At 42.5% G+C, this 23617-nt stretch overlaps 1 protein-coding gene across 3 annotated transcripts in view; it reads right to left on the bottom strand.

The window, feature by feature from the left end:
- The window catches only part of GPSM3 (G protein signaling modulator 3), a 93013-nt gene that overhangs the window by 31397 nt on the left and 37999 nt on the right, over positions 1-23617 (bottom strand). For all 3 annotated transcript variants that reach the window (XM_077483810.1, XM_077483823.1, XM_077483815.1), the window contains exons 2-3: positions 9859-10049; positions 3089-3209 (exon numbers count right to left, since the gene is read on the bottom strand). In XM_077483810.1, coding sequence (XP_077339936.1) covers positions 3089-3209; positions 9859-9942 — 205 coding nt within the window. In that variant the 5' untranslated portion in view covers positions 9943-10049. The remainder of the gene's footprint in view (positions 1-3088; positions 3210-9858; positions 10050-23617) is intronic.

Below are 23617 nucleotides of genomic sequence, written 5' to 3'. Positions count from 1 at the left end.
AAAGACCGATAAGAGCTTTTCATCGGAAAATGCGACCGTGTGTATGCTCCATCAGAATTTAGCTGTCCGAATTTCCGCCAGCCAAAAATTGATAGCATGTCCTCAATTTTCCCGACGGAAAAACTTTCTATCGGAAATTCCGATCGTGTGTATGCAATTCCAACACACCAAAAATCACGCATGCTCAGATTCAACTATGAGATGGAAGCTATTAGCTACTGGCTATTGAACTTCCTTTTCTAGTCCCGTCGTACTTGTTGTACGTCACCGCGTTATAAACGATCGGAATTTGGTGTGACCGTGTGTAGGCAATACAGCTTGAGCCGAATTCCGTCGGAAAACCATCAGAGCTTTTTCCGATGAGAATTTCGATCGTGTGTACGCAGCATAACAAATATTATTATTATTATTATTTATTTTATTTTATTTTTTATCTATTATATCTAATAAATATTACCATTATTCTTTATCTCTAAGAAATATTATTATTCTTTATCTCTAAGAAATATTATTATTATTCTTTATCTATAATCTCTAATAAATATTACCATTATTCTTTATCTCTAAGAAATATTATTATTCTTTATCTTTAAGAAATATTATTATTCTTTATCTCTAAGAAATAGTACTATTCTTTGTCTCTAAGAAATATTATTATTCTTTATCTCTAAGAATTATTATTATTATCATTCTTTATCTATAATAAATATTACTATGATTCTTTATCTCTTTACCTCTAATAATCATTATTATTATTATTATTGATCTCCTTATCTTTAATAAGTATTATTATTCTTTATCTCTAATAAATATTATTATCATACTTTATTTTTTATAGCTGTCTGTGTCCACACTTAGGAGATTGCATCTCACTTCCTGGCCTTGTGACCACACAGGATGCGGGGGTGGAATCTCAAAGGTATCACAGTAAGCTATAAAAAAAAATTAAAAGTTTTAACATTTACCCACAATATCCAAAAATAAAGTTTGGCTAACGTTGGGTCTAGATCAGTTATTATCACTGAATTCCTGTTTTTTAGTTGGATGAGCTTTTATGGAATCCATAAGTTGATTTTCCAAACTGTGACTCCGCCAAATAGAAACCGCTGTCATGTTAGTTTTCAATTGAGGAGACACTGGGATTTTTTATGGCCTTGGGAAGACTGTGTTTGGCATACAAGGTTAGTTTCAGTGCTTGCCGGTGTCTTGTCAATTAGGGTCCTCTATCAGATGCTGTCCTCTGCGTACTGCGCATGCGCAGTACACAGGAGCACAGATTCCGAAAATTGCCGAGGACGAACGGCGCCTGCGCCGTGAGTCCAGGTTCTATCCCCACTATCCAAGTGGACATAGAGTTAGAATAAAAAAGAGCCGAGCGCAGCGAGGCCGAGCCCGAAGCGTGGCGAGCGAAGCTCGCCCGCGAGGGGCCCTCTAAAATTCTAAACCCTATGTCCGCTTGGATAGTGGGGCTACCTCCTCCACTCACGGCGCAGGCGCCGTTCAGCTTCGGAGATTTTCCGAAGCTTCGTCTGCTCCGTACTGCGCATGCGCAGTACGGAACGGACACATATCGATGGCCGGACTCTATTAGGCAGAACACCGGGATGACCAGAAGTTCTGAGGACCATTATCCTACACCACTACGACAGCTAAACAAAATCTCCTTATTGCACAGCCTGCAAAGGGAGATCGGTGACTAGTGACAAGGATTCTGAGGTCTCCTCCTATACATCTGATGTCAACTATGCTTGGAAATGTTGCAGGGGGTACCGGATACAGTCCTTTTCCCCCTCACTTCTGTTTGTTTGGAGTGAGTGCTGTATGTTAGTGGAGATCCCGTGCACTGCTCTATGCACACTACATATCCCATTGTTCATAGACCATCTCAGGAACCAGCACCAGAGGGCGGCTACGTTCCTACATAAAGTAGGACCATGGAGAATGAAGTAGTCACCCTGTAGCAAGAAGTCAGATCACAGCAGCAAAAAAAAAAAAAAACATTTGGAAATTTGAATAAGGCTTAGAGAAATAGAAGAGACTTTTCTGAGTTGAGTTAACAGTATTGATATGAAAAGCCCCTTCTCAGATACAATATTTCCCCGAAAAGAAGACCTAGCATGATTGTCGGTGATGGCTGCAATATAAGCCCTACCCCCCAAATAAACCCTAGTTAAAGTCATTGTAGGTCTTATTTTTAGGGTAGGGCTTATTTTAGGGGGTAAGCAGGGCTGTTTTAAGGCAGGGCAAAAGGGGCAGCGGCCCTGTCATTGTTGTGGGGCCCAAAGCAGCAGCCTCATACTTGCCAACTATCCCAGCTTAAATTCCCTTGTCCCTTGAAGTTTTAGCCCTGTGCTGTGTCCTGATATCTCAGTGTGAAGTGCTAGTACTAATGCTGCTCACCTCTGCCCTATTGTTGTGTACAGATGACTTACCGGCAGACCCGTTGTTTACATGTAAATAACCGGCATTCATATGTAAATAGTGGTGGCATTACTAAGAAAATAGCTGCGGTTGGCAGCATTCATATGTAAATAAAGGCAGCATTCATATGTATATCATGCTTCCCTGCAGTAAGGAGATGGTGTGCTGTAACCTCTATCAACCAATCAGTGAGCAGTATTGCTGTATATTAATCTCTAGCAACCAATTAACAAGCAGAAATTATTTGATGTAACATCTAGCAACTAATCAGTGAGCCGTAATGTGTGCTGTAACCTCTAGCAACCAGTCAGTAAGCAGTAATGATAGCTGTAACCGCTGGCAACCAATTGCAATTGCTGCCTGATCTGAAACAGTAATTGATTTTAAGTCTAGCTGCTAATTATTGTATGTCTCAGAGCAGGTGGAGAGTGAAATTGCATGGGGGGGGGCAATACATTTTTTGCCCAGGGTCCAAACGATATTAAAGACGGCCCTGGGAGTAGGGCTTATATTGCAGCCATCACCGACAATCACGCTAGGTCTTCTTTTCGGGGAAACAGGGTATGTCTTCTACCCCCTACCCTACTCCATTCACAGTGGACTTCGAACCGGTCCAGGGTAGGTTCATCAATGGATATCTCCATCATTATAAACGGGAACACATTACCTCTCCGTTCACAGGACGGGGATGGCGGCGCTGACCTCCAGGCTCTCGGCTTGTCAACACTATTGTCCAAGAAGACACTTTCCAGCTCCTCAGGCTGTGGAGAATCTGGAGGAGATATTTCCTGCCCGGGGACACAAAAAATGTATTTAACAATAAATATAATAAAAAAAAAACTAAAAATAAAATCAGAGGTAAGTAATAGCTGAGCGGTTTTAGAGATGAGGACTCTGATGGAGCGTCACTGACACTTGTTGCAATAAATCTGGTTTGAAGAAGGGATCGGAAGTGGATTGTGGTCTTTATATTGATACATCTGTAGGAAGGGTGAAGAGACAAGAGTAAAGCCCCATACACACTATCAGATTTTCTGCAGATTTTTGTCTTCGGATTTACCAAAACCATGTAGTAGAAGGGCCTGCCTGATTACATACAAATTGGAACTCCTAAGGTTTGACCTCATATTATATGGTTTTGGTAAACCTGAAGGAAAAAAAATCAGCAGATCTGATAGTGTGTATGGGGGCTTCGGAGTTTGTCTTGTGGTTCCCTCACCTATCATATTATCTTCCACGATTCAGAGCCCGCAGCTTTTTGAACTCCTGTGCCAGCCTGCTTATTGGGCATGGATGAGCAAAACTCACCCGGGCTCTCCAAGTCAGCCGTATAGTAGTATTAAACACTAAGCAAAATCAAGTAAACATTCCCCAGAACACTGGCTCTTACTCTCTCTGTACTGCTTCCCTGAACTTCCATTCTTCACAGGAAAGAGTTAAAGCGGAGTTACACCCAGAAAAGGATCCCCCCCCCATGCCACATTTTGCACATTTCAGGGGGAGGGGGAGCAGATACTTGTTTAATACAGGTATTTGCTCCCACTTCCGGCGAATGATCACTGCAGTATCTGTGGTACCCCCACCCCCCTGTCTTCTGGGAGACACACAGGTCCCAGAAGACAGCAGGGACCACTCAGAACGTGCAGCGTGACTCACGCATGCGCAGTAGGGAAGCAGGCTGTGAATCCGCAAGGCTTCACTTCCTGATTCCCTTACTTAAGATACCGGTGCCTCCACCCGGGAGCCGAGGGATGGGTGGGCTTCGGGTGAGGAAATCGCGGGCTCCCTGGACAGGTAAGTGTCCTTATTTTAAAAGTCAGCAGCTGCAGTATTTGTAGCCTGAAGAACGGAGGAAGAGGAGAGAGGAGCAGGGGAGTGCCTTTCTATTCTAGGCTATGGGGCTGTGTGTTTTTCTATGGATGCACACAGCGTAGGGAGACACAACTCAAGTCCTTGCATGCAAGGGAGGCTCCGCAGGATGCTGCAAGAGAAAGGAGCCACCCTGAAACAGCAAACCTGAGGCAGCAGTCATGTCACCAGCTTATGTTTAAAAGAAGCTACATGCTAAGTAAGTGATTAAATCAGATGCAGCGGGAGAGGTGCGCCCTTCCACCACTTCCCGGTCGTTTCCCCGCCTACCGAAGCCATCGGTAAAGGGAGAAAGGATCCGATCCCCTGGATCAATGGGCAGGAAGTCGAGTGAGGGCAAGATGTCCCCCCACTGGACTCTTTGCCCTTGGAGGACTGGAGCATCATCTGACGTCACTTCCACCCTCCGGCCTTAAAGTGGTTGTATAGTCAATTTTAAAACTTTAACCTACAGGAAAGCCTATAATAAGGCTTACATGTAGGTAAAAAGAATATCTCCTAAACCTGTACGGTTTAGGAGATATTCCCCTCGCAATGTGCCGCTGACTGCAGCGGCGCATGCGCACAAGGGGATTCTCGGCTGAAAGTCCGGCAGATGCCGGACTTTGCCAGAAAGAAGTCTCCCACGTGCATGTGCGGGAGTGACGACATCGCGGCTCCGGCCACTGGAGCCGCGATACCCGGAAGACATGCCAAAGCAACATGTCAGCTCCCTCGGCGTGGACCAGGTGAATTACCAACGCCTCGTTTTAAGGTAAGTATTTCATAATGAGCTAGTATGCGGTGCATACTAGCTCATTATGCCCTTTGCCTTACAGGTGTAGGAAAAAAAAATTTTTTTGGGGGGGTAATACAACCGCTTTAAAGGGCCATTTTTTTTTATTAGTAAATGTAAAATGTAATTTAGTTTTTATTTTTTTTGCCTGTAAATGTGAGATCTGAGCTCTTTTTGTAAAATAAATAAATAAAATAAAATAAAAATAAAATAAAATAAAATAAATAAGAAAATAGAAAAAAACGTGCCCCGTCTCTCAGAGCACATGCGCAGAACTGAGTGCATACATAAGTTGTGCCCACATATGTAAACGGTGTTTAAACCACACATGTGAGGTATCGATGCGATCATTAGAGCGAGAGCAATAATTCTAGCTTCCTTATTTGTAAGTACCGTATTTTGTCACCATTCCACGAACATGTGCAATTTTGAAGCATGTTAGGTATCTATTTACTCGGTGTAAAATCATCTTTCACATAACTTTACTATTTTTTTTTGTTAATTCATGAAAGTGTATTTTTACCCCAAAAATTGTGTTTGAAACACAAATACAGTGTGACATAAAGTATTGCAACAACTGCCATTTTATTCTTTAGGGTATCTGCAAAAAAAAATAAAAAATTATATATATATATATATACATATACAGTGTATATATATATATATATATATATATATATATATATATATATATATATATAGAATATATTAATTATATATATAATTTTGTGAGATACTGTGTGTGTGTATATATATATATATAGATAGATAGATATCGTATTTATCGGCGCCGGTGTATATCAAGCGCCCCAAGTTTAGGAGGGAATTTTAAGGAAAAAACTTACATTTAAATGCCCATCATTGCACCCTTGTCAGTGTCATTTGCAGCTTTGCCTTTTAAAAATGGCGCCGCCTAAATACAGAGCCGGATGTCCTGTGTATCCCGGCGGCGCTCGGTAGTTCTCGGCGGCTTTCAGCCGCTCTCGAGTGCTGAAAGCCACCCAGAGGCTCACAATACACACACACAGTATCTCACAAATGTGAGTACACCCCTCACATTTTTGTAAATGTTTTATTATATCTTTTCATGTGACAACACTGAAGAAATGACACTTTGCTACAATGTAAAGTAGTGAGTGTACAGCTTGTATAACAGTGTAAATTTGCTGTCCCCTCAAAATAACTCAACACACAGCCATTAATGTCTAACCGCTGGCAACAAAAGTGAGTACACCCCTAAGTGAAAATGTCCAAATTGGGCCCAATTAGCCATTTTTCCTCCCCAGTATCATGTGACTCTTTAGTGTTACAAGGTCTCAGGTGTGAATGGGGAGCAGGTGTGTTAAATCTGGTGTTATCGCTCTCACTCTCATTCTGGTCACTGGAAGTTCATGGCACCTCATGGCAAAGAACTCTCTGAGGATCTGAAAAAAAGAATTATTGCTCTGCGTAAAGATGGCCTAGGGCCTAGGCTATAAGAAGATTGCCAAGACCCTGAAACTGAGCTGCAGCACAGTGGCCAAGTCCACTTGATCTTAACTGGGTGGTCAGGGGGGTGGTAAAACCATGGCTCAAACACCTATTTTTGCCACCCATGTAAACAAAGCTACAGCTCTCTGAGGACAGAAGGACTAAGAAAAAAATAAAATTGCTTGATTTGGATCATTTTGGCAGCCACTAGAGATGTGCAGGATATAAAAATGTGTTTTATTTTGTTTTGGATTCATTCATCAAGTTAATCATTTTGTTTCGATATATTCGTTATGTAAGAATAATTTGTTTTCGGAATTAATTTTGTATATTCAGATTTGTTTTGGATGTTCGTTATTTTCAAATTGATTCCAAATTATCCGAATTCAAATTTGAAATGGAAACATATTGCAATAAATCTAGTAAGGTATAAAGATGAAATAAGAGGATAATTCCTACTTAGGCCGCTTTATAGTACAGAATAAAATATAATAGCAAATAAAGGAATACAATAGAATAGAATAAAACATAATAGAACTGAATAGAAAATTAAGGAATATAATTGAAAACAATAGACTAGAAAATAAAATAATAGAATAGAACAAAACAAAATAGGAAAAAAAAATAATAGAAAATAAAGGCATAGAATAGAAAATAAAATAATATAATAGAAAATAAAGGAATAGAATAGAAAGTAAAAAATAGAATAAAAAAGAAAGAAGATGATGATTCCTACTTAGGCTGCTTTATAGTACATAATAAAATATAATAGCAAATAAAGCAATAGAATACAATACAATAAAACATAATAGAACTGAAAAACTGTAGAACTGAAAATTAAGGAATAGAATAGAAAAGAATAGACTAGAAAATAGGTTAGAACAAAATAGAATAGAAAGTAAAGCAATAGAATAGAAACTAAATGCATAGAATATAAAATAATAGATTAGAAAATAAAAGAATAGAATAGACAAATATGATAGAATAGAAAGGAAAGACTAAAACAAAGTAGAATACAAAAATAAAGGAATAGAATAGAAAATAAAGGCATAGAATAGAAAATAGATTAGAAAATAAAATAATATAATAGACAAATAAGATAGAATAGAAAGGATACAGTAGAATAAAATAGAATAGAAAATAAAAGAATCTAATAGAAAATAAAGGAATAGAATAGAAAATAAAAAATAGAATAAAAAATAAATAAGATGATGATTCCTACTTAGGCTGCTTTATAGTACAGAATAAAATATAATAGCAAATAAAGCAATATAATACAATACAATAAAACAGAAAAGAATAGACTAGAAAATAGAATAGAACAAAATAGAATAGAAAATAAAGGAATAGAATAGAAAAAAAGGCATAGAATAGAAAATAATAAATTAGAAATTAAAAGAATAGAATAGACAAATATGATAGAATAGAAAGGAAAGACTAGAATAACGTAGAATAGAAAATAAAGGAATAGAATAGAAAATAAAAAATAGAATAAAAAAATAAATGAATTGATGATTCCTACTTAGGCTGCTTTATAGTACAGAATAAAATATAATATCAAATAAAGGAATAGAATACAATACAATAGAATAGAATAAAACATAATAGAACTGAATAGAAAATTAAGGAACAGAATAGAAAAGGTTAGACTAGAAAATGAAATAGAATATAACAAAATAGATTAATAAATAAAGGAATAGAATAGAAAATAAAGGCATAGAATAGAAAATAAATTAGAAAATAAAAGAATATAATCAACAAATAAGATAGAATAGAAAGTATAGAATAGAATAAAATAGAATAGAAAATAAAAAAATCTAATAGAAAATAGAGGAATAGAAAAGAAAAAATAGAAAAAAAAAAAAAGAAAAAGAAGATGATGATTCCTACTTAGGCTGCTTTATAGTACAGAAGAAAAATATAATAGCAAATAAAGGAATAGAATACAATACAATACAATAGAATAAAACATAATAGAACTGAATAGAAAATTAAGGAATATAATAGAAAAGAATAGACTAGAAAATAGAATAGAACAAAATAGAATAGAAAATAAAGGAATAGAATAGAAAAGAATAGACTAGAAAATAGAATAGAACAAAATAAAATAGAAAATAAAGGAATAGAATAGAAAATAAAGGCATAGATTAGAAAATAAAGGAATACAATAGAAAATAATAGATTAGAAAATAAAAGAATAGAACAAATACGATAGAATAGAAAGCATGGAATAGAATAAAATAGAATACAAAAATAAAGGAATAGAATAAAATAGAATAGAAAATAAAATAATATAATAGAAAATAAAGGAATATAATAGAAAATAAAAAATAGAATAAAAAATAAATAAGATGATGATTCCTACTTAGGCTGATTTATAGTAATGAATAAAATATAATAGCAAATAAAGCAATAGAATACAATACAATAAAATAGAATAAAACACAATAGAACTGAATAGAAAATGAAGGAATAGAATAGAAAATGAAGGAATAGAATAGAAAAGAATAGACTAGAAAACAAAATGGAATAAAAAATAAAGGCATAGAATAGAAAATAGATTAGAAAATAGATTATAGCAGATAGAAGATTATAAAATAAAAGAATAGAATAGACGAATAGAAAGATAGAATAGAAATGATAGAATAGAATAAATAAAATAAGGGAATAGAATGGAATAAAATAGAATAGAAAATAAAAGAATATAATAGAAAATAAAGGAATATAATAGAAAATAAAAAATATAATAGAAAAGAATAAAATAGAAAATAATAGAATAGAAAAAAATGTAATAAATTCGAATAGAATAGCCGTCTTCCGAAAATTCAAATGTCAGCTATATTCAATTTTTTCGATTCTATTCTTTTATTTTCTAATCTATTTTATTTTATTCTACTATCTCCTATTCTTTTCTTTTATTTTGTATTCTATTCTATTTGATTATGTTCTATTCTATTGTATAGCCAGTATTAATAGTCATATAAGGATAATATAAAAGATGATATAAAGTATTAATCATCTTTCCTAGTTCACCTAACTGTATTTATTGAAATCTGTTTCCATTTTGAATTCAAATTCATTTTTTTAAATTAGAATTTGGATAATTCGCGTTGTCATAATTTATTTTCGATCCGATGAAATTCGTTACTATAGTGATTCGGAAATTCGGATACCTTCAAATCTCCAAATATTGAAACATTTGTTGGAATTTCGATTTGTAAGGAATGGAATCGCACGTGTCTGGCTGGCACCAAGCTTTGGCACTATGGGTCTGTTATGGGAAATAAAGTCTGGGAAAGTCTGGGACAGCCTCCTGTGCTCACCTCGGTGTGGGAGTCGCTCTCTCGGCGTTGTGTCGGCTCCATCGCAGCTGATTTGGGGTCTTCGGTGTCCCCGGAAGCGCTCATGATCCGCTCGCAGGGTGTCACTCTCTTCTCATCCACATAGATTAGACTGGCCCCGTAGAAGGATGGCGGTGCTCCTCGGTCTGTCCGGTGCTCCTCGCTCAGACTATCTGTAGAGGGAGAAGTCACATGGATTACATTGTGTACACGGACTCCGATCCCGGATCTTTGCATTAGTCCAATGTAAATATTGGAGACGTACACCGCGCTAAATTAAAACTGGACCGTTGCGTAGTAACAGAGCTGATTGGGTCCTCGCCTTATCTCTCTCGTTATACTAAGGCAAAGGGTTGTATTGTCACTATATGTCAGCACTACTTCTGCCCCCCCCCCCCCCCACCCCCACCCCAGGAGGGGATTCATAGATGCTGACAAGGGTAACATCACCTTTATGAAAAAAAATTGCAAAAAAAAATAAATAATAATATAAGCAACACAAACCAAATCGAAATGCCTAAGCACAATTTTGCAATTTTGACATGTGTTATGCCTTGTACACGCGATCGGACATTCCGACCGCAAAATCCGTCAGATTTTTTTAGATGGTTTTTGTCCGAAACTTGTGTTGCATAGACACGGCTGGACAAAGTTGTCGGAAAATCCGATCGTTCGGAACGTGGTGACGTTCGTTGCGTACGACGGAACTACATTGCGGCTAGCCAATAGCTTTGGTCTCGTCATTTGATCTGAGCATGCGTGGCACTTTGTTCCGTTGGAATTCTCTACAAACGATCGGAAGAAGTCAGATCGGATTTTTTGTTGGAAAATTTTAGATCCAGCTCTCAAATTTTTTTTCTGTCGGAAATCTCCAACGGAAAAAGTCCGATAGAGCCCACACACGATCGGATTTTGCGACAATATAACCCGATCGGACCTTTTCCGTCAGAATTTCCGGCCGTTTGTACAGGGCATAAGTAAAACTGTAAAGTGCTAGAGAGGTAGCTACGGCGCTCGCCTACTGCCGTTTATACACCTGGTCCATATAAGGACCAATCTAAAGCCAAATAGTGTGACTAAATAAATGTACCTGTCACCAAAAAATGCTCAATTATAATTTGCACACACAAATATAGAAAAAATATACAAATATTAAAATATATAAAAATACAAACTTATACAGTCGCTAGCAAATAGCAATATTAGAAAGTGCATATGTGTATTCTGAGAACCACAGTTTATACTGTTACAAAAGAGCTACAGCTATGTGTTTATATTAGTGCAAAAACATATAAATTCAGTGCCTTAGGGCCGGTTCACACTGTGGGCGATGCGAGGCGACACGACTTGCCTCGCCGCAATCTGACAAGTCGCCCCCGTTCTGTACAATGGAACCGTTCTGAGAGGAGCGACTCGAGTCGCTCCGACTCAGAAAAAAGGTTCCTGTACTACTTCTGGGCGACCTCGGGGCGACTTGCATTGACTTCTATACAGTCAGGTATAGGCAGGTCGCGGCGAGGCAAGTCGGTGTCGCCTCGCATCGCCCGCAGTGTGAACCGGCCCTTACACTTTTAGCAGTGTTAGAAAGTGCTCTTCTAACTTGGAGATCTGATTGCCGCTCCAGACGACGTCCAATGACGAAACGCGTAGAGAACACTCTCTCTCTCACAAGGCGGCAGCGGTGAATACAAACACGCTGTAACAAGCACAATACTGAGGCGCTGTTTTCTCTTTCATCTATGCAAGTAGCAACTTTTTGCACATAATAAAACTTCGGATTTTAAACTGGATTACACTATGTACATTTTTATTTTCATTTATAATGAGGAAAATAACTGGATGGTAACCGGAGCAGCTCTATATAGCGACACAGGGGCTCCCACTGTGGAGGCGCATTAACCCCTATTTGGGCAGGGGAGCTGGTGAGTGCGGAATATTGTTCTAATGCATGGAAATCGCACCGGTTGCAATTCAGAAATCCACCAAGCACTGAGCACATTGTCACTCTGATCTGAATATAGAGGAACTTTCTGATGTTCATTTCTGCTGTTGGACTGATTAGAAATCATTTGGACTGTCTTATTAGTTTATATTCGCATTTTTCCATTTTGCGATTTCACACCCAGGGAGGTGTTGTGATGGAAGTTAAAGTGTAAAGCACTGTATTAATATCTTTTGGCACTAATATAAACACATAGCACTTTTGTGACAGTATAAATTGTGGTTTGCATAATGCACATATGCACTTTCTAAAGCCGCGTAAACACGTAGCCGTCTGTCTAACGTACTTAGTCTGGCAGACTTCCCGCAACACTGTCCGTCGGACCTTTCCGAACGGGCTACTTGCCTACACACGGCACTTTTTCAGCGGACTAATACGGCGTACTAAGTCCGCCGTACTATCCGCCCTACTTTTGAAATGAACGGACTCGCCCACACACGCGGAGGAAAGTCCGCTCATTTCGAGCGCGTCTCCAGGTAGGCGGGGCCCGCAAAGGATACGTCGCTGGCCCCGCCGCCTGGTATGGACTTAAAGGGGAACCCCAACGCCGAAAAAAATCGGCGTGGGGGTCCCCCCAAAGTACACAACAGACCCTTGTCCGAGCACGCTACCCGGCCGGCCAGGAAAGGTGGGGCGAGCGAGCGCCCCCCCCCTCCTGAGCCGTACCAGGCCGCGTGCCCTCAACATGGGGGGTGCCTTGGGGAAGGGGGGGCCGCGCGGCCCCCCCACCCCAAAGCACCTTGTCCCCATGTTGATGAGGATAAGGGCCTCTTCTCTTATCGGAATCCGGGAGCCCCCTTTAATAAGAGGGCCCCCGGATACCGGCCCCCACCCTATGTGAATGAGTATGGGGTACAATGTACCCCTACCCATTCACCTGTAAAATAAAGTACAAAAAAAAACACAACACACAAGATAAAATAATTTATTGCACAGCTCCGGGGGTCTTCCGTCTTCGGGGGTCTTCTCGCCGGACTCCTCCGCTATCTTCTTGTAGCTCTTTTACTAGCGGAGGAGCCCGGCATTCTTCTTCGTCGCCGCCCTCTTCTACCGACTTTGGGGGTCTTGTCCCCCTCTTCGGTTCTTCTGCCGGGCCACCGCGCCTTCTTATAGCTCTTTTACAGGCGGTGGCCCGGTCTTCTGCTGCCGCCGCTTTCCGTTCTTCTTCTTCTTCTCCTGGAGAGGTTGACTCGTCGATCTCTCCGGCCGCAATGCCAGGGACGCGCTGCGCTGCGACTTATATAGGGACAAGGGGCGATCCTATTTAAAATTTCTAATAATAATCTAGCCTCCATAGCGCACCTTACCCCCCTTTTTTCCTATAAGTAAAACTGTACACATCATCACAACTACTTTGTGCATCCAGGTGGATTATATTTATTTGGTAGGAATTTTTTTTTTATTATTATCATAGGAAAACTGGGCCAAAATAGTAAAAAAAAAAAATAAGCATTTTTTTTTTAAATTAGCTGTATTTTTCTTGTTACTACCACCAAAGAACAACCCAAAATAAATTCTCCTGCTCCTAACGATCGCAACAATGCCACATATGTGTATGTTATTTGTTGTTTGTACCTGTAGAACGTAGTATTTTTATTTTTTTTATTTTTTTTCCTACCTAAAACACACGGACACTGACTCTGAGGCCGCGTACACACGGGCGGACTGTTCGCCCAACCTTGTCCGCTGAACAGTGTTTGGGCGGACAGTCCGCTCGTGTGTGGGGCTTCAGCGGACAGTTTCAGCGGACAGTTGGACGAACAAGGTCTTACGGAAATTCCGAAAAACTGTCCGCTGAAACAAGGTTTCAGCGGACTGTTCGCTCGTGTGTAGGCTTGTTCGGCCAACTAAGTCTCGCGCATGCTCAGAAAGGATTTCCATGCCGAAAGCTATAATGCAGTGTATAGGACGTCGTATTTTTCGTCCCGTCGTACGTGCCGTTCACGTCATCGCGCACGGTTTCAGCAAACTGTTCGTCCGTCGTGTGTGGCCATGTCCGTCCATGCTAAGTTTGAGCGGACTGTTTGCCGAAACTGTTGGACGGACAAAGTTGGGCGAACAGTCCGCGCGTGTGTACGCGGCCTGATGCAAATTTTTCTAAGAAAATAAAAAATCCTGCTCAACAATTGAACCCCTTCCCAGCACTATACATGCCCCCCCCCCCCCGCAACAATAGATCCCCGAGTATCCGGCAACATTGGACTACTCTCCCTGGCAACAGTAGATCCTCCCAGGAAGTAACAGATCCTCCCCAGCAACAATAGATCTCCACAAGCAACAATAGGACCCCTAGCAGGCAGCGTCAATAGACCCTCCAGCACACCCAGACGCCCCCTTCCAGTACATTCAGTTCTGAAGGTTGTCGGCACTGCGTACCGCCAGGTTCCTTCTGAAATAAATCTATGTGACTAATACCATGTTCTATGTGTAGTATCTTTTATTAGCTTCTCCAGGTGGTTTGTAGTATCCTAAAAGTCTGGCCCTTGCCCATAGTTCTTGTCATATAGGATTTATCGTATATTTAGATGTCCATGTCCAGCTCTGTCTCTGCTAAACCTGCCTACAAAAAATAATATTCATACCAATAAGGCCCCTTTCACACTGTGCGGGAGGTGCGTCGGCGGTAAAACGCCGCTATTTTTAGCGGCGCTTTACCGTCGGATTTGCGGCCCTATTTGGCCACTAGCAGGGCGGTTTTACCCCCCGCTAGCGGCTGAGAAAGGGTTAAAAACCACCACAAAGCGCTTTGCTGGTGGTATAGCCGCACTGCCCCATTGATTTCAATGGGCAGGAGCAGTGGAGGAGCCGTATATACACCACTCCTTCACTGCTCCAAAGATGCTGCTAGCAGGACTTTTGTTGCCGTCCTGCCAGCGCACCGCTCCAGTGTGTTAGCCCTCGGGGGCTTTCCCGTTGGAGACACAGCAGCGGCTCTTTAGCGTTGTGGCGCCTGCAAAACGCCCCAGTGTGAAAGGGGTCTAAAGACAACAGGCTAAAATGAAAGTAATAATATGAAGACGGAGATGTTGTATAAAAGGGAAATGGTTGTGTGCGGAGTGTGCGATCTGTGTGTTATGACGCCTACGCTCCTACACAACCACGGCCACCTGGCTGTCTCGTGGATGGGGGTAGAGACAAAAAATACTGCAGAAAATCGCACCACTGGAATTTCCAAGAGATATAAAAAGCCAGCTTGGGGGTCCACCCCGAACCTAATTATCAGTTTGAATAGCGTTGTGTTCAAATAGTCAACCTGATTATCACAACCAAATACACTATATTACCAAAAGTATTGGGACACCTGCCCTTACACGCACATGAACTTTAATGACATCCTAGTCTTAGTCCGTAGGGTTCAATGTTGAGTTGGCCCACCCTTTGCAGCTATAACAGCAGGGCGTTTCTAGGTGGCAAAAAGATCAGGGGCTTCAGCTCAAAGTCCAAGACCAGCATGGGCGTGGGGGGCCGCGGTGGGGTTGTGTGGCAGGGGATAAGCTCACTTGCTGGTTGCTGCCTGGCTTACCGGTGCCCATCAATGGTGACCACTAAACTCACCTGCCTGCCACACTGACCTACCTACCTGACACACACTGACCTACCTACCTGACACACACTGACCTACCTGATATACACGCACTGACCTACCTACCTGACACGCACTGACCTACCTGACACACATACGCTGACCTACCTATCTGATATACATAAACTGACCTACCTAACATACACAGACCTACCTACCTGACATAAACTGACCTACCTACCTGACAAACACTGACGATAGTGACACACACTGACCTACCTGACCAGGAGACTTCATGTGTCCTGCAGCAGCAGCTCAGCCGCGGTGTGCGGTGAGCGCCCATCTTCCCAGCAGGCAGCCGGAGGAGAGGAGGAGAGCAGAGTGGAGATCTCATGCGGTGGCTGAATTTTAATTCCCACCTTCTGGAGCCTGCAGTGCCTATGATGGACGTCACATGTCCCGTGGTCCCACCATTGGACCAGTGGGACGTCCATCAGCGCTGCAGGCTCCAGAAGGTGGAACCTACTCGGCGCTCTGGATAAGATTGGTCCCCGCTCAGCAGTGCTCAGGGCTATAAGTAGAATGCTGCCCACTCGAGACTCAGGGCTTTTCGGGACCCACTCGGGGCTTCAGCCACGGTGAGCTCCCCCCTGCCGACGCCACTGTATAACAGCATCAACTCTTCTGGGAAGGCTGTCCACAAGGTTTAGGAGTGTGTCTATGGGAATGTTTGACCATTCTTCCAGAAGCGCATTTGTGAGGCCAAGCACTGATGTTGGAGAGAAGGCCTAGCTCGCAGTCTTCGGTCTAATTCATCTCAAAGGTGTTCTATTGGATTGAGGTCAGGACTCAACCAGTCAGGTTCCTCCACCCCAAACTCACTCATCCCTGTCTTTCTGGACCTTGCTTTGTGTACTGGTGTAGAGTCATGTTGGAACAGGAAGGGGCCATCTCCAAACTGTTCCCATAAAGTTGGGAGCATGAAATTGTCCAAAATGTCTTGGTATGCTGCCGTCTTAAGAGTTCCCTTCACTGGAACTAAGGGGCCAAGCCCAACCCCTGAAAAACAACCCCACACTATAATCCCCCTTCCACCAAATGATTTGGACCAGTGCACAAAGCAAGGTCCATAAAGTCATGGATGAGCGAGTTTGGGGTGGAGGAACTTGACTGGTCCTGACTTCAAAACCAATAGAACACCTTTGGGATGAATTAGAATGTAAACTGCGAGCCAGGCCTTCTCGTCTAACATCAGTGCCTGACCTCACAAATGCGCTTCTGGAAGAATGGTCAAACATTCCCATAGATACACTACTAAACCTTGTGGACGGCCTTCCCAGAAGAGTTGAAGCTGTTATAGCTGCAAAAGGTGGGCCAACTCAATATGGAACCCTATATCGTAAGACTGGAATGTCATTAAAATTCATGTGCATGTAAAGGCAGCCGTCCCAATACTTTTGGTATTATAGTGTATATGTAACTCCACTCCTGAAGGAGCTGCTTGGCAACTTGGGTTCTCTGTTCTGTGCCCCAGCTCTGACACCCTCAGACCCTCTGACACATCTAGTTGAATGAAAATCACAACACTTAAAGCATTACCAGCAAAGATATCCTTGACTTGGTAGTAAACTAATACCAAAAAATCTGTTTAATGATAAAGAAAATCAAAGTATTGGCATAGGTTGGAGGAGGTGAAGGTTTGAGCATCAATGATCATACAGGAGGTAGGTCTAGACACAGTCTGCTAGACTTTAGTTTTATAATGCCACAGAAACTTAGATTAGAGTTCTGTACCACTATACTGGAGTTAACATATAAACAAGCAAGATCAGTAGTAAGCAGCGAACATGAACATTAACTGTGTTGAGAACAAGGACAATACAACTACTTAGGGACTATCCAAAGAAGGACTATTTGTTTTGTGCTACCCCTATACTAGGCAATTACAAAAGGCCCCTATGAGGCAACTGTAAATGGTCAGTCTTTAGTCCAGGATCTTCAGCCGGCTAATAATGGGGCCCAATCATACCGTTGATGCACATAAGAACAGCCACAGTAGAGCCTGCAGGCAAGAATAGGTTATAGGGCAGCTGTGCTGTCAATCCCTAGGAGCTCACTCTCTCTAATGGCAGTAGGTCATTGCTGCAAGGCCCACTCACCAGTCTCAGAGATCCAGCACAGAAATCCCACTGCTTGGTAAGGAATCCTCTGCCCTAGTTCAGCATGGCTCTGCACCTTGGCTCACACTGCAGTATCACTTTAGTGTGAGGGGGGGGGGGGGGGGGGTGGTGCGAGATTTCAGAGGTGGCAACATAGTCTCAGTCCTTGTGCTTTACAGTGCTCTCTCTCAATGCTCTTACAGTTATGTACCCAGGGCCCCAGCTCCAGCTGGCAGCAGATCCAACTCCGGGGATGTGCTCACTCCTGAGTTTACTGGTAAAAATAAGTATAAAATGCAAGACTTCAGTGGGTGTAAAAAGATGTCCGCTTGCCGACTTCTGACTGTAGGCTTACAGCGAACGAGTGCGGGTGTACCAAGATGGCCACAATGGAACATCACTTCCATTACAAAATCTGACCAGTCGCCAATTCTGACAGAACACTGATGAGGACCCCAAAAAGAGGAGGTTTGGGGCCACTCTGTTTAAACCATTACGCAGAGCAGGTAAGTATAAACCTGTTTTGTTTGTTTGTTTTTTCATTTACAATCACTTTAAAGTAGAACTAAAGGCAAAACTTTTTTTTTTTAGGATAGAGTAAGGGAGAGTTATAACCCCTGTCCAGTTTTTTTTTTTTTTTTGCAATCTGTGTCCCACTGGGTAGATTTTCCTTTACTTCCTGTCCTATAACCAACCAGCAAGTGAGAGGAAATCTCTTCAATGGAAGGGAATCCCTGATTGGGCACCGGAATTAGTGTCCCCATTTTTTCAAAATGGTCGGCTTTTTTTGTTTATAGCGCAAAAAATAAAAACCGTAGAGGTGATCAAATACCACCAAAAGAAGCTCTATTTGTGGGGAAAAAGGACTTTTTTTGTGTACAGTGCTGCACGACCACACAACTATCAGTTAAAGTAGCGCAGTGCCGTATTGCAAAAAAATTCCTGGTCGGGAAGGGGGGGGGGGGTTAAATCTTTCGGAGGTCAAGTGGCTTTAAAGAAAGTGCAAAATGAACAAACCCAATGGCAGGATCATTGCATTGTGCATTGCGCTAATGTGCATTTTTGTTGCATTTTTTTGGTGTGTTTGTCAGGTGACAGCACAGAGAAGCCTATTTACTTGAATGGGTTGCCCTATGTGCGACACAAGCACCAAAGAAGCTTGTGCACCTTTTTTTCAGGCGGTGAGCCTCGCTTGTTTTTTAACCATGCGTTTTGGCATTCGGGTAATAATAGCACCACAAGCGAGATTCGTGTTTGAAGTGCGTTTGATCGCGGAACACACAGGTGTGAATGAAGCCTAAAGGTTATACATAGGAAGCGGTAAGCGAACTTTCATGAAGAGTATACTTACCCTATAATGTTGGATCTCTTCCTCTTCTACATATCAGAAACGCAGACACTTCCGCGTAACACAAGCACAGCTGGCAGGTGGCTGGCCTAGAATGATTTGCAGCAATGTGCTAACCCCAGACAGAAGTTGTACAGGAACAGGATCTGAGTCGACATTCCGATTTAAAGAAACCGACAACCTCGTTGCCAAATCTTCGTTTTTTTTACTTTTTCTATACGGTGACAAATGTGATGCAATAACAAACAAAAAAAGAAAACCACATCCCCTTTCTTTATAATGGAAAACACTTTGCAGCCAGGATCACCCTTCTTTTCGGTGTGGGGAACTGTAGATCATGGGGGCCCCACGTTGTCATTGATCTCAATATAAAAAAGGTCTGAGTGCCAATTAGTACTAGTAATCTCACAAGATTGAGAATCGCGTTCCTGTGCCACTCAAATGGTGTTCAGTGCGGTGCAATTTGAGCCCTATTATTTTAAATGGGCTCAAATCGCACTCCACGCAAAAAAGACGTGCAGGAATTCAGGGCTGGGACAAGGGGTGGTCAAGAGAGGCGGTTGCCTTGGGCGCAATGGTTTATTGCAGAAATGGGCGGGCGCCCTGACCCTAACCCTTAGGGAAGGGGGGCACAGTTTGTCATCTTTGCCCTGGGAGCGCTGGATGACTTTGTCCCCGCACTGCATGCGCTACTTTTGGAAATGCACTGCAACCGGATCGCATGGTAATTATATACCTCCCAACCAGGGGCGGACTGACAACTCATGGGGCCCCCGGGCAATAGGAGATTATGGGGCCCCCAGGCAATAGATTATGGCCAAACAGTATACACACACACACACATACAGTATACACACACAGACACACAATATACACACACCATATACACACACAGAATACACATACACACACTGAAAAAGTACTGGAGAGGTGGGGCAGCTATAATCTTGGGATTTTTTAAAAAAACACAGATTTCTACATACTGTCCCTGGTTTTATTGAGGCTGGCAACCCTGATGGGGCCCCTTGGTGGTATGGGGCCTACAGGCAGTGCCCGAGTGCCCAAATGGTCAGTCCGCCCCTGCTCCCAAGTTTTTGAGATGGGAGCATAGGACGCACCCCCGCCACACCCCCTTAAAGGAGAATTATACAAAAGAATTATTAGTTAAACCCGCAAGTGCTTTATTTTTACCAATACTATTCCTTTATATTGGATTTTGAAGTGTACAAATTTAGTAATTTAGCACCAGGAAACACATTTTGAAAGATAAATAGTTCATTTCATATACAGCAGAAGTTTCATTTTATATACAGCTATATGGATCAGACCAAAATGAGGCACAAATGAGGAGGAATGAGGGACAGAGGGGCTTTGTTCCAAATCAGGCACAGTCCCTCGAAATCAGGGACAGTTGGGAGGTATGTAACTCTGTTTTGCGCTTAGGGTTGCCACCTGTCCAGCATTCACCGTAAGGCTTCACTGCCGGGTTCCCTTACCAGGAATGGCGGTGGCTGCACCCAGATTGGCTGGGTTGCCGACATCATGGGCTCCCTGCACAGGTAAGTGCCCATATATTAAAAGTCTGCAGCTTTTGATGGGGGGGCTGGACCTCCTCTTTCATTTCAGTGCTGACCGGGATTACCAGAGGCTCTGAAGTGGGTGCTATCATGCCAGTGTCCTAAATTGTCTCAACAGCCACCCTCGTGGGGCTCCTTTCACCTCCAGGCCCCACAGCAGCCTGGTGGGCTGCTATGGCTATTGTTACATCACTGGTGTAGGTGATTTCATGCTAAAGTTTTAAATGTCAAAGTGCTTTTGCAAGATCTGCAAATTAATTCTGCTACACGTGAGGTTTGTTAGCAGCTCCTGCTTCTCATGTAAAGGTCACATCTTAGTTGCAAAGCCTTGAAACCGAGCAAACAAGAAGTATTCTAAATTGGGTTTCTAAATGAGAACTATTTAAGACAAACAAACAGCTTATAAGTACAGAGTCATTTAGATAACAATATGCTCATCCTTGCTTAAATGTAGGTAAAGGATTAGGGCAAAGAAGGGTAAGACCCAGAAATAGAATATTTGATAGGCACTGTTGTTTCTAAGCTAATTCAAATGAACGGCCACAGGGAGTTTTCAAATAAGCTCAATGTCTTTGGTAAGTCAGCTCCAAAAATAAACCGGCTCCCTCAAACCGGTACCAGAAAGTGACTCAGATGTAAGCTTCCGTGAAAATTTGAGTATTTCACAATTCAATCATAAAAAGCATCCATAGCATTTCAGGAGCAACAACTCCCTTCATCAGGGCTTGGGACAAGAGAATGGAAACTTGAAAGGACTTCAAATCAGTGGCAGCTGGTGCTTACAATTTGCTTAAATGGTGCATAAAACAAACTGAAAAAAAAACATAACTTGCAGCCTCACTGTGTCTGTCAAATGCAATCTTACTGGGCCCATGAAGTGCAGCCTCAGTGTGCCAGTGTGCCCATCAATGCAGCCTCAGTGTGAGAATGTGCCCATCAATGCAGCCTCACTGTGCCAGTGTGCCCATCAATGCAGCCTCACTGTGCCCATGTATTGCAGCCTCACTGTGCCAGTGTGCCCATCAATGCAGCCTCACTGTACCAGTGTACCCATCAATGCAGTCTCAATGTGCCAGTGTGCCCATCAATGCAGCCTTAGTGTGCCAGTGTGCCTATCAATGCAGCTTCAGTGTGGCCATCAATGCAGCCTCAGTGTGCCCATCAATGCAGCCTCATTGTGCCAGTTTTCCCATCAATGCAGGCTCAGTGTGCCAGTGTGCCCATCAATGCAGCCTCACTGTGCCAGTGTGCCCATCAAATGCAGCCTCAGTGTGCCAGTGTGCCCATCAATACAGCCTCACTGTGCCAGTGTGCCCATCAATGCAGCCTGAGTGTGCCCATCAATGCTGCCTCGCTGTGCCAGATGTGCTAATCAATGCAGCCTCACTGTGCCAGTGTGCCCATCAATCCAGCCTCAGCGTGCCCATCAATTCAGCCTCAGTGTGCCAGCGTGCCCATCAATGCAGCCTCATGCTATCAACAATCACCACGGTCCGTTCAGTCAGTGTCCACCATTTTGCAGTGCTTGCTCCCTGTCACGACTTTACAACAACAATATACTGAGTCTGAGTCAATGAAAGTCTGACCCGCCGGGCCACCAGCAGTTTTTCTTGGCCATGCTTTAGCCGGCCGAGTCAGACTCAGAGAGGCTCCTACCATTCGTTACACTCCAGCGCGGGGTGGCCGCGGAAAGAAACGGTGACGCTTAAAGCACCGCCCTACGTCCTGTGGGCCGCCAATCATTAGACAACAAATGGAGAGGAATTCCACAGTGGGAGTGCTCGGGGGGCATTGCTCTGCGCCCTGATGACACTCTAAGCCCCTGTACACACGGTCGGAGATTTCGACAACCAAATCCGTCGGATTTTGTCCGTCGGATCTTGTCCGAAACTGTTGCATACACACGGTCGGACAAAGTTGTCGAAAAATATGATCTTTCAGAACGTGATGACGTAATTTCGTTACGATGGGACTACGTTCAGGCTAGTAGCCAATAGCTTTGATGTAGGAATTTGATCTGAGCATGCGTGGCACTTGGTCCGATCAAAATTCTCTACACATGATCGGAGTATGTCCGATCGGCCCAGTTGGTCGGGAAATATTTCCAACATGTTGGAAAATTGGGTCCGACGGATATTCCGACTGAATCATTCCGATGCATACCACACACAGTCGGATTATCCGACGACACGGTCCGATAGGACACATTTCGACGGATTCTCCAACCGTATGTACAAGGGCTAAGGGTTGGCCAATAAAGCTTCTAGATCTTGACCATGTAATGTGGTAAACGTCATGCCTTCCATAGACACTTAGTGTCTGGCACCCCGCATGCTCTTAAAGAAAACTAATTTTTTATTTTTTTTTCCTTTGACGGGCCACCACTGCTTCAAATTAAAGCGGTATCAAACCTAAGACCAAAATTTTATATATTGCAGCTTACCAATCATTGGATGTGGGGGCTGCATTAATTTTCTTTTTTGTCTCTCTTTCTTCTGTTTTCACCTGGTGATCTGGACAGTAACACACAGGTATTAGTGAGACACAACTCTGGAGGAATGAGAACAGGAGGCACAGCCGAGAGCAGCATTGTCAGCCTCAGTGGGAGGGGAGTGTTAAGTGTATTAGCAGATTTAAATACACTAACTAATTGAAGCCAAACTCCAGCTAATGCTGTATAAGCAGTTACGGCAGTTGTTATCCTTCTGGGATAAAGGTTTTGCATGAGAAAATAAAAGCACCCCCGCCAGTGTTAAATGGTTTGTCTCATCCATGTAAACTAATACATTGCTGGAGAGATTGAGCTTTTGAAAAACAAGACTTGCTGACCGGATCACCAGATGAAAAGAAAGAAAGGCTAAAAAGAGAAAACGGATGCAGCCATCACATCTGAGAATTGGTAAGCTGCAATTTAAATAAATGTTTGCTTTTGGTTTTAACCACTTCCCGACCACCCTATAGCAGAATTACTGCTACAGGATGGCTGTTATGTGTAGAATCATGTATATATATGTGATTCTGCACTTCCGGGTTGGGGGTGCGTGCCATCAGCACAACGCTTCTGCTGTGATTGGTCACAACAGAAGCCGATCAGCGGGTGCCGACCAATGCACGTCTGCTGACACCCACTGA

This window comes from Lithobates pipiens, unplaced genomic scaffold, assembly GCF_037356315.1.
Source record: "Lithobates pipiens isolate NorthernLeopardFrog02 unplaced genomic scaffold, aLitPip1_a1.2 Scaffold_1, whole genome shotgun sequence".
NCBI classification, from domain to species: domain Eukaryota; kingdom Metazoa; phylum Chordata; class Amphibia; order Anura; family Ranidae; genus Lithobates; species Lithobates pipiens.
This window is presented reverse-complemented; position numbering and strand designations above follow the sequence as displayed.